The 15,000-nt window shown below is 48.0% G+C and overlaps 2 protein-coding genes across 5 annotated transcripts in view; one reads left to right on the top strand and one right to left on the bottom strand.

The window, feature by feature from the left end:
- Nucleotides 1-7,925, bottom strand: part of tmc6b (transmembrane channel-like 6b) — a 21,369-nt gene extending 13,444 nt beyond the window's left edge. The window contains exons 1-2 of one of the 2 annotated variants that reach the window (XM_060048340.1): nt 7,798-7,925; nt 4,153-4,314 (exon numbers count right to left, since the gene is read on the bottom strand). In XM_060048340.1, coding sequence (XP_059904323.1) covers nt 4,153-4,208 — 56 coding nt within the window. In that variant the 5' untranslated portion in view covers nt 4,209-4,314; nt 7,798-7,925. Of the gene's footprint in view, nt 1-4,152; nt 4,327-7,797 lie in introns of both variants that reach the window. The other variant, XM_060048339.1, reaches the window with a different exon arrangement.
- Nucleotides 7,926-8,641: 716 nt separating this feature from the next.
- The window catches only part of tmc8 (transmembrane channel-like 8), a 20,887-nt gene continuing 14,528 nt past the window's right edge, over nt 8,642-15,000 (top strand). For 2 of the 3 annotated variants that reach the window (XM_060048342.1, XM_060048341.1), the window contains exons 1-2: nt 8,648-9,069; nt 14,055-14,226. In XM_060048342.1, coding sequence (XP_059904325.1) covers nt 14,055-14,226 — 172 coding nt within the window. In that variant the 5' untranslated portion in view covers nt 8,648-9,069. Of the gene's footprint in view, nt 9,070-14,054; nt 14,227-15,000 lie in introns of all 3 variants that reach the window. The other variant, XM_060048344.1, reaches the window with a different exon arrangement.

The raw sequence follows: 15,000 nt of genomic DNA, 5'->3' as shown, positions 1-15,000 counted from the left end.
AGGATCACCTTCACCCGGTGGAGGATCACCTTCACCCGGTGGAGGATCACCTTTACCTGGTGGATAATCACCTTTACCTGGTGGATGATCACCTTTACCTGGTGGAGGATCACCTTTACCCGGTGGAGGATCACCTTCACCCGGTGGAGGATCACCTTTACCTGGTGGATAATCACCTTTACCTGGTGGAGGATCACCTTTACCTGGTGGAGGATCACCTTTACCTGGTGGAGGATCACCTTTACCTGGTGGAGGATCACCTTCACCCGGTGGAGGATCACCTTCACCCGGTGGAGGATCACCTTTACCTGGTGGAGGATCACCTTCACCCGGTGGAGGATCACCTTTACCTGGTGGAGGATCACCTTTACCTGGTGGAGGATCACCTTTACCTGGTGGATAATCACCTTTACCTGGTGGAGGATCACCTTTACCTGGTGGAGGATCACCTTTACCTGGTGGAGGATCACCTTCACCCGGTGGAGGATCACCTTTACCCGGTGGAGGATCACCTTTACCTGGTGGATAATCACCTTTACCTGGTGGAGGATCACCTTTACCTGGTGGAGGATCACCTTTACCTGGTGGAGGATCACCTTTACCCGGTGGAGGATCACCTTTACCTGGTGGAGGATCACCTTTACCTGGTGGAGGATCACCTTTACCTGGTGGTTAGATGTTATTCCAGGGAGAAGGTGCAAAAGCCTTAAAGGCCTTTTCCCAGTTCTGTCCGTGCTTCTGCATTAGTCATAAGGACACTTACACTCATCTGCATAGGAATTAAAAGCTTTTTGTCCAAAGCTATTAATAGATAAAGTAAATAAAGGCGGCCCAAGCGGCTCCCTACGCTCTGGGGGGGGGGGCTCCCTAGGCACTGGGGGGGGGGCTCCCTAGGCACTGGGGGGGGGCTCCCTAGGCACTGGGGGGGGGCTCCCTAGGCACTGGGGGGGGGGCTCCCTAGGCACTGGGGGGGGGGGCTCCCTAGGCACTGGGGGGGGGCTCCCTAGGCACTGGGGGGGGGGCTCCCTAGGCACTGGGGGGGGCTCCCTAGGCACTGGGGGGGGACTCCCTAGGCACTGGGGGGGGGCTCCCTAGGCACTGGGGGGGGACTCCCTAGGCACTGGGGGGGGCTCCCTACGCTCTGGGGGGGGACTCCCTAGGCACTGGGGGGGGGCTCCCTAGGCACTGGGGGGGGCTCCCTAGGCACTGGGGGGGGGGCTCCCTAGGCACTGGGGGGGGCTCCCTAGGCACTGGGGGGGGGGCTCCCTAGGCACTGGGGGGGGGCTCCTTAGGCACTGGAGGGGGGCTCCCTAGGCACTGGGGGGGGGCTCCCTAGGCACTGGGGGGGGGGCTCCCTAGGCACTGGGGGGGGCTCCCTAGGCACTGGGGGGGGGGCTCCCTAGGCACTGGGGGGGGGCTCCCTAGGCACTGGGGGGGGACTCCCTAGGCACTGGGGGGGGACTCCCTAGGCACTGGGGGGGGGCTCCCTAGGCACTGGGGGGGGACTCCCTAGGCACTGGGGGGGGACTCCCTAGGCACTGGGGGGGGACTCCCTAGGCACTGGGGGGGGACTCCTACGCACGGTAAGAATGCAAGAAGTGAAACCATCCATTTCTTTATCTAGTGCTCCTATGATGTCATTTAAAACATTCATGGCAGCAGCTGTGGTGCTATGATTTTTTAGGAACCCTAATTGTTGTACATTTAATATTTGATGAGTATGGACATCATCTTTAACCTGCTCACTGACTAGGGATTCCAGCACCTTTGATAACACTGAGAGGTTTGAGAGTAGTCTATAAATATTTAAAATGGTTGGATCCCCTCCATTTAGTAGGGGTCAAACATAAGCAGCCTTCCAGATCTTAGGTATTTTGTTTGAAGGCAATGAGGCTGCTGCTCATTTTTAAAACCTTGGTTCCAAGTGATCCGGATCAGACGGTTTTCTAGGGATCAATTGCTTTAAGGCTATGTGAACCTCAGCAGCTGTAAAAGGTGTATGATTAAAAGTGTTGTGTACATCTCTAGCATTGTTACTCAAATGTACAGATTTCACAGCAGAATGTTTGGAAGATTTGAACAGGAACCCAGAAGAAATAAAATGTTCATTGAAACAGTTTACCATTTCAACCTTATCATGAACAGCAATGGAGTCTTGGACAATACAAAGATGGTAATTCATAAGAGATTTTAGAAGCAGATAATGATTTAATTGCTTTCCAGAATTACCTTGATCATTAAAATTTTCGTTAGATAAAACTAAGATTTGGCTTTTCTGAAAAGAGAAGTACATTTGTTTCTTAGCTGCCGAAAGAGGAGGCAGCCTCAGTGCCTGACCTTCTTGCCTTTGCCCAGGCCGCATTACGTTCATAAAGCACGCCGGGCAGCTCAGCTGTGAACCAGGGGCTATCCCGACCCTTAATTCTAAAATTCCGAATAGGAGCATGTTTGTTTATTTCATGAAAGGTATCATGGAAGAATTACCAAGCCATTTCAACATCATCAATAAGGGCAATTCTGGTCCAGTCGAATAGATATACTCCATATAGAAAACCCTGCTCAACAAACATCTTCAAATTACGCCTTTCTACAAAACGAGGTTTACACTTAACAATCTTGGTGTCTCTTATTGCTAATAACACACAGTGATCACTTACATCATTTGGGAAAACACCTGTAGCAGAGTACTTAAAAGGGAAATTAGTCAAAATTAGATCAATAAGTGATGACTCGTCAGGACATTTTGAGTTTGGTCTGGTGGGGGAGGTAATTATTTGTGTTAAATTTAAAGAATCACACTGTGCTTTAAATGCATCTGCCACAGGCGTCAACCAATCCCAGTTAAGATCACCAACCACAACAATTTCATTATACTGCAATTGTGACAGACTTTTCACCAGTGTGGACATTGAGTTACCTATTGCAGATGGAGGCCTATAACAACCAACTATCATGATATGACGGTCTTTCAAAACTTCTAAATTTAAGGCCAGAAGCTCGAATTGTTTACTGAAGCATTCAGTGAGCTTTAAATAAGCCTTCAACTTTTTCTTGGTGTAAATAGCAACACCACTGCTCTTATTAGGACAGTTAGCAGTCGTATGATACCCAGGCCTGACCTACATTTAAAGTCTGCAGGTGTGTCCCATTGCTTAGGCATATCAGGGCGAGGATTAGGGAGCTTCACATCCATTTACAATCTTGAAATATATGTTAGTAATTTATTATTTCTAACATATATTTGTTATCATTTCTAAATGAAATGTCCTTATACGTTCGCTATTATGCTATCAAATCAGATGGGTCGAGTCCCTTGATGTAATATTCAAATATTAGGGTTATGGTTACCAATTCTCTACATTAATTATATTTATATTAGATATTATAGATTTATAATGTTTCTGATCAGAAATGTGTAGAAAGAAACGTCAGACTCGTTAAAATGAAACCAATCAGAGGCCGAATGGAGTGGACTGGGCCAATCCCAGTCCACTATGGTGACTGGGTTAATCCCAGTCAACCATGGTGTCTGGGTTAATCCCAGTCCTCTATGGTTACTGGGTTAATCCCAGTCCTCTAAAGTGACTGGGTTAATCCCAGTCCTCTATGGTGACTCTGGTCCAGTTAGCCGTGTCTTCAGACCAGTCCAGGCCCAGTTTACCATAGCCTTTCAGGGGTCATTGTCTCATGTTACCGTCGCGGCCCCTTCTTAATCTGATGGATGAAGCTGCTGTAGGAACAGACACCGTGTCCAGAATCATCCTCACTCGTTGTTTGGGATCCAAACATAAAGACATACAGAGTGTTCCCCGGGGACGGACCTGTCCATGTACACGATGGAGGCAGAGGAACATGAGTTCTATCTCCAGAAGAAGACATCTCTCAGATCACTCTGGGAGCTTCACACCCGTATTCAATCTGGAAAACCTCAAAGTACTCTTCATCATCAGAGCACATTAGTGCCTCCCTTCCCCATTAACTTATCCTTTACCACATCCACTACTCCATCAGGTCCATGGATCCTCAACTAGAGTACAGCCCCACAGGGAGAGAGGGCGAGAGACGCAGAGATGAGGAGAGGGAGAGGGCAAAAGGAAAATAAATAAAGACAACAACAATTACAACACACACACACACACACACACTACTCACTCCAATCCAACCTCCGGGTCTTGTGGGCTCTGGTCAAAACCCACATGTCTCGCCATTCTCCGACGCTGCCTTTGCCTGCTCTCTGTCTGTCACAACACGTCTGGGCCTCTCGACCAATCAGAGAGGGTCACACCCTCATCGACTCATAGCTGCGCAGATCACCTGTGCACATACCTGGGTGAGAGAGAGAGAGAACGTCAGCAGCAATACACTCAATTCTGGTCCTGTAGAAACCTGTTGGAGAGATAGGGCCCTGAGGAGTGTGTCAGCCCTCATGTTCACTCTCCACTGCACCCGTTCTGCTGGTGAGCTGACTTCACTTCAACAGTTCCCCACAACCAAGGCTCAAGACACAACAACATCCGGTTTGATTACAAACCACACTTGGGAAGTCAACATCGATACGAACAGGAAGTCTGTTAAGAGGAACGCTTGAGCGGTGTGGACAGGTCCCTCACAGAGGAGGAGAACATGACCTCACAGGCCCCTGGGCAGAGGGCTGAGGGCCGAGGCTCCTGGGCCGAGGGACGGGCCCTGAGGCCCCTGGGCAGAGGGACGGGCCCGAGGCCCCTGGGGCAGAGGGACGGGCCCCGAGGCCCCTGGGGCTGTAGGGACGGGCCACGAGGCTCCTGGGGCAGAGGGACGGGCCCCGAGGCTCCTGGGGCAGAGGGACGGGCCCCGAGGCCCCTGGGGCAGAGGGACGGGCCCCGAGGCCCCTGGGGCTGTAGGGACGGGCCCCGAGGCCCCTGGGGCTGTAGGGACGGGCCCCGAGGCCCCTGGGGCTGTAGGGACGGGCCCCTCTGACCCTGGGGCAGAGGGACGGGCCCCGAGGCCCCTGGGGCTGTAGGGACGGGCCCCGAGGCCCCTGGGGCTGTAGGGACGGGCCCCGAGGCCCCTGGGGCTGTAGGGACGGGCCACGAGGCCCCTGGGGCTGTAGGGACGGGCCCCGAGGCCCCTGGGGCTGTAGGGACGGGCCCCGAGGCCCCTGGGGCTGTAGGGACGGGCCCCGAGGCCCCTGGGGCTGTAGGGACGGGCCACGAGGCTCCTGGGGCTGTAGGGACGGGCCCCTCTGACCCTGGGGCAGAGGGACGGGCCACGAGGCCCCTGGGGCTGTAGGGACGGGCCGATAACAAAAGGCCGGCTGAGACTCCAAGTGGAGTTATGTCATCGCTCACAAGCCGCCTTTTGTCCTGCTGATGTCAACCGCTCCGAGACACGGGACAGGACTCCGTGAATACCAACGCAGCCACACTCAGTAGGTGGTCTGATACTGTACTCAGGGTCGTAATGGGGCCAGGCGCCCCATGAATGCATTCAGGTTCAGAGACACACGTGTCTTGCTGCATTTCAGAGGACGTCATGATGGACAATGGACACCATGCTCTGTGTCTAAAGACTCTCAAACCCTCTGCACCAATAAACCACAACGCCCCAGCCACCGGTCACCTCTGACACACGTACACAATGCCCACACAAACACAACGCACACACATGCTTTCTGACCTCTGTTATTGGTCGTACAAGCCCCGCCGAGCAACAGAAAGCTTCGGAAATTAGTATTTGATTCTAAGAATGTGGAATTAGAGGAGATCAATGAAGCAGAAAACAAAGACAATCCCCTACTGCCTGCGACCCAGTAGAACCCTGTTCCACCCCGGGCCAATAGGACCCACGTCCAGCTCACAGCAGAGACGTTTCCATGTTCCACTGTTGTTGTTTCTGTAACACAGCTGTCAAACCATTCTCACGGTTCGTCTGACGGGGAACGATAGCATGAAGCCTCATCCTGTCGGATCCTGTGGAACTGAAAGTTACTTTTTGTGCGTGTGTTTGTTAGCGCTTAGCAAAAAGCGTCTGCTAAAAGTCGTGTGTGTGTGTGTGTGTGTGTGTGTGTGTGTGTGTGTGTGTGTGTGTGTGTGTGTGTGTGTGTGTGTGTGTGTGTGTGTGTGTGTGTGTGTGTGTGTGTGTGTGTGTGTGTGTGTGTGTGTGTTTGCCCAGCCCAGCCCAGCAGGAACTAGCACCAGCTGTGGATCTCAGCCCACATTAAGTGATTCCAGCTGTTACCCTCTCAGTGCTAAACACCCCTGTGTTGTAAACAGTATTGTATCATCTGTCACTCATGTGTTCAGCAGGGGACTGACCTCATGTCAGTCATGACTGTGACCGGCCCAAGACAGGCACCCTATTCTCTGGAAGATCGCACCAGCATTGAGTCACATCCTCATAGAACTGATGGGTGCGGCTCTGTGTGTGTGTGTGTGTGTGTGTGTGTGTGTGTGTGTGTGTGTGTGTGTGTGTGTGTGTGTGTGTGTGTGTGTGTTCGTGCGTGTGTTTACTTTAAACGGCTGGTGACATGAAAACCAACCAAATGTGAGAAAGGGTCGGAGGTCACTGCTGACTGTAACACACTATGGTTCCCCAGAGGGTATAAACAGGAAGTACTGAACTACTGCGTCTAGATCTATAGAAACAACAGGAACAATAGTACCGCAGAATGGAAAGGAGTACTGAAAAGCACATTTATAAACACCATCCCAAGTACGGTTAATCAATCAAAGATGTAAATCTGATTCTAAAGAACGGAGAGGGAGACAGGGAGAGAGAGAGACAGAGAGAAACAAAGAGACAGAGAGAGAGAGAGAGAGACAAAGAGACAGAGAGAGAGAGACAGACAGAGACAGAGACAGAGACAGAGAGGCAGAGAGACCAGTGCCCCTCCCTGTCATACTTCAGCGACTGAGTATTCCCCCAGAACAACCGTTTTGCAGGCTACAGCAGAGCCAGATCCGTCCATTTGTTGTTTATGGGGACGGGTTGAACCCTTTGAGGGATTTGTGGAACAAAGCGGACTGGGTTCCGAGTGTTGTCATGGAGCTGCTGGGAGAGTCGCACCTCTCCCGACGGTCAGACGGAGTTTAGAAACCGGCTGTTACAGCGGGAACCAACAGACCGGACTAACCGATCGATATCAATTTAAATAGACTGACTATACTATGTAACGCCAACTGGGTTGTTGGATTGTGGACTGGGATTGACCCAGTCCACATTGAGGACTGGTTGCAGGTTGTGGTTCTATTCCTCAGCAAGCTAGTGTGTTGATGTTGATGTTGGTGTTGATTGTTAAGTTGATCTTCTGCAGCTCTGATGCAGAATCAGAGTCGGCTGCTTTTGCAACACACGGAGGAATGCACGAACCAACCATCGTTTAAAAGCATTAACTTACACCGCATAGTGCCACTTAATGGCTGCATGGGACTCAATGCATCACTTCGCAAAGGAAGATAGACTTTCTGATGATAAGGAAGTACTGTGCAGAATTGTATTTTTAAAAGCCATAACCAGCGATGCGATCTTATTGCAAAGAAAGAAAAATTTAATGAAATGTAGTTATTGTAAGGTGCTTTGCGTAAAAGCGTCTTCTTATTGCGCTCAATGTAAATTTAACGTGAAATATGAATGTAAAACGTTTGCCGAACCGGGTCAAAGTCCGGAACAACCGTAACGATAACTTTAACCATAAACCATCTAAATTCATTATCTGATCAGGCTGGAACTAAATGTTTGAAAATCTACGAAGATTAAAAAACACATTCGATTCGCACGAAACAACTGTTGAAGTAGACTTTAAACAGTTGGTAAACTCACCTCTGTCGCTCTCCTCGTTACTCCACAAGCTGCCAAACCTGATCCGAGACCTACTGGGAGGAGCCATCTCTAAAGAGGGAGGGGTCATACACCTGATCTCAGACCAGCTGGGAGGGGCCATCTACAAAGTAAGAGGGGTCATACACATGATCTGACACCAGCTGGGAGGAGCCATCTCTAAAGTGGGAGGGGTCATACACATTTACATTTACATTTAGGGCATTTAGCAATATGTCATCATAAGTAACCCATTTGTCATAAGAAATGCATCAATATATCGCTGTCGGTACAGAAAGGTTGTTCAGAGAACCAAGTGCAAGTACAACAATCGCTAGGCTAACCAATTCCCATGTGTACACCTGATCTGTAACCAGCTGGGAGGAGCCATTTATTTATTTGTTTATTTTACGATGCACATCAATTTAAATTTTTTGTTTACACTCAAAATGTAAATATGCCAGATTTGGAAAAAAAAGCTCATTTTCATCTGTAGTCCCCCATCTGTAAATTGTGTGTGCACTCGCGGTAAAATAGTGAACAGAGAAATTTGTATGGGGGGTGTGTGTGTGTGTGTGTGTGTGTGTGTGTGTGTGTGTGTGTGTGTGTGTGTGTGTGTGTGTGTGTGTGTGTGTGTGTGTGTGTGTGTGTGTGTGTGTGTGTGTGTGTGTGTGTGTGTGTGTGCGTGCGTGCGTGCGTGCGTGCGTGCGTGTGTGTGTGTGTGTGTGACACTTGCATTTCATGGCCGTTCTTCTCTGTATTTCACCATTCAAAAATAGACTGTGAAGAAATGGTGCATGTTGTTTCATGTCATGTGATATCCTGACACGTTATTTACAGATTCATGCTGAAGCAGATTCACCATCAGTTCTCCGTCCACATGGGCGACTGGACTGGAGTGGTGACACTGGCCCTAGATCAGCTGACCGACAATCTAACTGCACAATGATGTCACATTGAGGTACGGAGGCGTCTTGAAGAGCAGGAAACTCTACGCATCAGATGGTCCCCTGGTCGGCAGGACACCAGCCGGTACACCTCGGAGCTTGGGAAACTGGGGTGGGTCAATCTGGGTCTGGTGAACCTGGTTTGGATGAACCTGGTACTGTCGAACCTGGTGTTGTTAAAGCTGGTTTTGCTGAGGTTGTTCTGTTGAATCTGGTTTTGGTGATCCTGTTTCCAACATGAAGGAAGGAGAGCATATGTCTCCTGAACGAGACGCTGTGGTCATGATGGGCGATCGCGGAGCTGTCGAATTCATCAGACTTCTCTCAGGTAACGGAAGATAAACCAAGTGTTTCTGGTTCTGGGCGGTACGACCCAGAGCGGAAAGAGAGGACATCTTCAAGTGTGTGTGTGTGTGTGTGTGTGTGTGTGTGTGTGTGTGTGTGTGTGTGTGTGTGTGTGTGTGTGTGTGTGTGTGTGTGTGTGCATATCAGCGATATATTGTTGTTTCTCCTTTTTCTGACAAATGTAAGTCGCTTTGGAAAGTAGCGTCTGCTCAGCGGCCTGAAGGTCTAACATCAATGCGTCGGTGCGTGTGTGTGTGTGTGTGTGTGTGCGTCTGTGCGTGTGTGTGTCTGCCCTTTCTCAGGGGCTATTCTATGGTACTATATTACATGTGTTTGTGCTATCACTCATTGGACCTGTGTGTGTGTGTGTGTGTGTGTGTGTGTGTGTGTGTGTGTGTGTGTGTGTGTGTGTGTGTGTGTGTGTGTGCGTGCGTGTGTGTGTGCATATCAGCGATATATTGTTGTTTCTCCTTTTTCTGACAAATGTACTTATAGTAAGTCGCTTTGGAAAGTAGCGTCTGCTCAGCGGCCTGAAGGTCTAACATCAATGCGTCGGTGCGTGTGTGTGTGTGTGTGTGTGTGTGTGTGTGTGTGTGTGTGTGTGTGTGTGTGTGTGTGTGTGTTTTCTAAACAGTTTTTGAGACAGGAAGGTCCTACCGCCCTGAAATTTTAATACCTTATTCTAGGGCCTAACTGGGACCTCCGCACCGAAACTTGGCCCGGTCGGACCCCGAGGGCAGGAAGGGGGGGCCTGCCCTCGGGGTCTGACCGGGCCAAGTCTCGGGCAGGAAGGGCCCCCCCTTCCTGCCCTCGGGGTCCAACCGGGCCAAGTTTCGGTACAAAAAAAACTGTTTTTCCACCACATTCTGAACCATTAGGACTTGCAGGCTACACTTCTGAGGGGCTTTGTCCAAATGACACTCCATTTGGGAAAACTTTTTTTCTCTAAGGGCTAGAACTCCAAATCTCGGATATGTCGTACACGGGGCCCCGGGAAATGTGTGTAAACATTTTAGCATCCCTAGCTATCTCGAAAAGGTCGGCAAAGGGGTGTGACCTCCAACAGTACAGTAAATGTACATAAGACAGAGGTTAGTTTCTAGTCCCCATTTTTTGTGGGATGGAGGTGTACATTTGTGGCTAAAGGTGTGTAGACACAGCTGGCCTGTGGCCACGTTTTTGAAGTCGGGGGTCAAAAGGTCAAAAGGAGCCGGCACCACGCCGCTTATGAGATAACAAAAAGTTAATGTGTGTTTCTCTCATAACTTTTTGTCATTATTAAAGAGAGGCCTGATTCTCAGATATGCATGTTGGATGGCTAGGGTGTAGGTCTGGGAAGAACTTCAGGCCAAAATCTTGCAAGCGAGCCGCTGGGTGCAGGTGCAACGAGATGGAGCACTTGCTGAGCCTGGACTTTCATAATCTTCGCTCTGTGAATGTAAAGGATGTTTCGTCGGATTTTACGACGAAGAATCATAATGTGAATGGGAATATTCTATAAATCTCTTGATATCATCTTTCGTCTCAACACTTCTGCTGCAGCCACTTAAAGTCTCACTCCGAGAACCTTAAATGAATCAATCCATTAGAAGTATGAAAATATCTTCCCGGTGGTGCAACAGAGCAAACAAGGTGTCCTTTGACATCTACGTTTCGAGACGATTGCAACAGTGCCACACATGATCATATTTGAATATGTTTCGGGGTAGTAATTAGCTGTCGATTTTGGAGGCCTTTATCAATAATGACCAGCTATAGATTTGCTTCCCGATGGAGATTTTTGACAAATTACATGTTAATTAGCATCGACACGTTAAGCTGAGTCCAATGAGATCAAGCTCGGCCTCTTGCTACACCGAGATCATGTCCCAGACCTAGGTGTACCATGTAAAATACATGTTACCATTAGCTAGAGTGTCGTTCTTGGTGTCATTGGACTCAGCTCAACGTGTAGATGCTAAATAACATGTCATTTGTGACAAATCTTTATCGGGAAGCAAATCAATAGCTGCTCAGTATTGATTAAGGCCTCCAATTTCGACAGCTAATTACTACCATTAAACATGTTCGAATATGCTCATGTGTGGCACCGTTGCAATCGCCTGGAAGCGTAGATGTTGAAGGACACCTTGTTCGTCCTCTTACGCCACCGTGAAGATATTTACATGCTTCTGATTGACTAATGAATTGATTCAGCTATTCCCCCAGAAGTCTGGGGTCAAAAGGTCAAAAGGTCAAAAGGAGACGGCACCACGCCGGGGTGGATCCAGATCTCGGGCAACAGCGCAGGGTTGCCAGGTCCTGCAAAAAACATGCCCCCCACATACCGTTCAAAATCCACCCAAAATGTCCTAGAAGCATCCCAAATAAAAAATGATATTATTGGCCATTTTGGCTAACGTTTTGAAAGTAATACTATTTGAGGGAATATTTTTTTGTTGTTGTTTTAGCAGCGAAATGCACCGTGTGCGTGTGTGTGTGTGTGTGTGTGTGTGTGTGTGTGTGTGTGTGTGTCTGTGTGTCTGAGCGTGCGTGTGTGCGTGTGTGTCTGTGCGTGTGCGTGCGTGTGTGTGTGTGTATAACACGCTATTTTATGTTGAAATGCGACGTAATCCAGTGTTCACGAAACGTACACTGTCAACGTAGGTATGCTTTTGGCGACTGGGCAGATATACGTGTTTCTAACAAGATGATATCATTAAAAGTTACATAAAGTAGCAGTTTAATAACACAAACGCAGGAAGCACGTGAGCTGCTAGTTTAGCGAAAGCAACCTGACGTCCTTGAAACATGCGAGCGAGCCGATCAAATCCTAATAACTATAAAACTAAAGATCAGACACAATTACTGACTGAAGATTATGCAAGTAAAAAGTATATTTCTCGCTAGAAATGTTATTAGAAACACGTTTAACGGTGAATCGGTCCTAAAATATTGCATTTCCCATTCAGATAATAAAGATTAATAAAGATCATACACATTCACTGACTGAAGATTATGTAAGGAAAATGTACATTTCTCGCTAGAAAAGTCATTAGAAACGCGTTTAATGGTGTATCTGTCCTAAAATATTGCATTTCCCATTCAGATAATAAAGATTAATAAAGATCATACACATTCACTGACTGAAGATTATGTAAGGAAAATGTAAATTTCTCGCTAGAAATGTCATTAGAAACGCGTTTAATGGTGTATCTGTCCTAAAATATTGCATTTCCCATTCAGATAATAAAGATTAATATAAGATACGCCGTGTTCCGGAGCCGCGGGGGATTCTGGGAATTGGGGTTCTCAGTTGACAAATGGGGCTTTTGTTAACTTGTTTTGTTGTTAGGATTAAGTGGGGTTAATGGGTTCGGGATGTTATGTGGTTGTGTGTTGTTCTATTAACATTGTTCGTGTGTTCATTATTGTCGACACCGTCACCGAGAGTGACGTGACCATCGTTTCGTGCAGCTGTTCCGTGTTGAAGTCTCGTTCAATAAAAACCAACTCTCGTTGTCGAGCGTTCAATAAAAACCAACTCTCGTTGTCGAGCGTGCCCCCCCCCTACAAACGTGTCCCCCCCCCCTCAACAAACGTGTCCCCCCCCCCCCCCCCCTACAATCGTGTGTCCCCCCCCCCTCAACAAACGTGTCTGTTTATTATTATTATTATTATTATTTTTCCACAATGTCTTGTTTTTAAACGATTTATGATAACTTTATGCTCTGTAAGGTGACCTTGGGTGTCTTGAAAGGCGCCTCTAAATTAAATGTATTATTATTATTATTATATATTTATATATTATCGTATATTATTATTATTTATTATATTATATTATATATTATATAAATATATATATGTGGGAAATGCATCCTGGGATTTATAGCGGTTGCAAGTACACACGAGCCACCTCCGATGCATGCGTACTTCTAATTGGAACAGTGCTCGGGCAACGACTGATGACGTTTCACGAGTCCACGAGCACACGAGCACGCACAAGCACGCGAATAGAAACGGAGGCGAGCATAGGCGAGGACCGGCTTCTTCTTCTTCGCTGGTGGCCAGGCTTAGTTAATGCTAAATGATAACAACTGTACCCAGAGGATGTGGCTGCAGCAGGCTAACCTGACAGCAATCTAAACAAGACTTCACCCCTGCTCTCAGATATACGTGTTTCTAACACGATGATATCATTTAAAGTTACATAAAGTAACGGTTTAATAACACAAACGCAGGAAACACGTGAGCTGCTAGTTTAGCGAAAGCAGCGTCCCTAGTAACCTGACGTCGTTGAAACATGCGAGCGAGCCGATAAAATCTTCCCAATAACTATAAAACTAAAGATCAGACACAACCACTGACTGAATATTATGAAAGGTAAATGTAAATTTCTCGCTAGAAATGTCATTAGAAACACGTTTAATGGTGTATCTGTCCTAAAATATTGCATTTCCCATTCAGATAATAACGATTAATATGGCTACGTAACAATTTCACCAAATGCTAGGAGAACGTATCGCCCCCTGTTGGTGCTATTCCCCCATTCATTTCGAATGGAGAAGGACGCCTGTTCAGGGTGACGCATTGGTCAGGCAAAGCGTGAACCTGAACACGCCTTGCGATGTGGACACACGTATGTATCCTTACGCCTTGGCGTGATACCGGGTTGGTGTGTGCGTCTGTGCGTGTGTGTGTCTGCCCTTTCTCAGGGGCTATTCTATGGTACTATATTACATGTGTTTGTGCTATCACTCATTAGACCTGTGTGTGTGTGCGTGTGTGTGTGTGCGTCTGTGTGTGTGTGTGTGTGTGTGTGTGTGTGTGTGTGTGTGTGTGTGTGTGTGTGTGTGTGTGTGTGTGTGTGTGTGTGTGTGTGTGTGTGTGCGTCTGTGCGTGTGTGTGTCTGCCCTTTCTCAGGGGCTATTCTATGGTACTATATTACATGTGTTTGTGCTATCACTCATTGGACCTAACCTCTCACAGATGGGAGTCCCTCCTCCAGCGCCCATCCCTCTGAGGGCCCCTCCCTGCCCCCCCCCCCCCCTGAGGGCCCCTGGCCCCCGGAGGGCCCCTGGTCGGTCAGACCCGCAGCCCAGCGGTCCGGCCTGCCTCTCAGGGAGCTGGCCGCTACCCTTCAGGAGAAGAGAGCCGAACGGTGGGGAAATCAATTAGCTTTAGCCTAGCTAAGTGTATTTGCTTTAGCCAAGCTAAGTGTATTAGCTTTAGCCAAGCTGAGTGTATTAGCTTTAGCCTAGCTGAGTGTATTAGCTTTAGCCAAGCTGAGTGTATTAGCTTTAGCCAAGCTAAGTGTATTAGCTTTAGCCAAGCTGAGCTAGCTTTAGCCAAGCTAAGTGTATTAGCTTTAGCCAAGCTGAGTGTATTAGCTTTAGCCAAGCTGAGTGTATTAGCTTTAGCCAAGCTGAGTGTATTAGCTTTAGCCAAGCTGAGTGTATTAGCTTTAGCCAAGCTGAGTGTATTAGCTTTAGCCAAGCTGAGTGTATTAGCTTTAGCCTAGCTAAGTGTATTAGCTTTAGCCAAGCTGAGTGTATTAGCTTTAGCCTAGCTAAGTGTATTAGCTTTAACCAAGCTGAGTGTATTAGCTTTAGCCTAGCTAAGTGTATTAGCTTTAGCCAAGCTGAGTGTATTAGCTTTAGCCAAGCTAAGTGTATTAGCTTTAGCCAAGCTGAGTGTATTAGCTTTAGCCAAGCTGAGTGTATTAGCTTTAGACAAGCTGAGTGTATTAGCTTTAGCCAAGCTAAGTGTATTAGCTTTAGCCAAGCTGAGTGTATTAGCTTTAGCCAAGCTGAGTGTATTAGCTTTAGCCAAGCTGAGCTAGCTTTAGCCAAGCTAAGTGTATTAGCTTTAGCCAAGCTAAGTGTATTAGCTTTAGCCAAGCTAAGTGTATTAGCTTTAGCCAAGCTGAGTGTAT

The sequence above is a fragment of the Gadus macrocephalus genome, chromosome 3, assembly GCF_031168955.1.
Source record: "Gadus macrocephalus chromosome 3, ASM3116895v1".
NCBI lineage: Eukaryota > Metazoa > Chordata > Actinopteri > Gadiformes > Gadidae > Gadus > Gadus macrocephalus.
The sequence above is the reverse complement of the archived record's forward strand: the minus strand, read 5'-3'. Positions and strand labels throughout refer to the sequence as shown.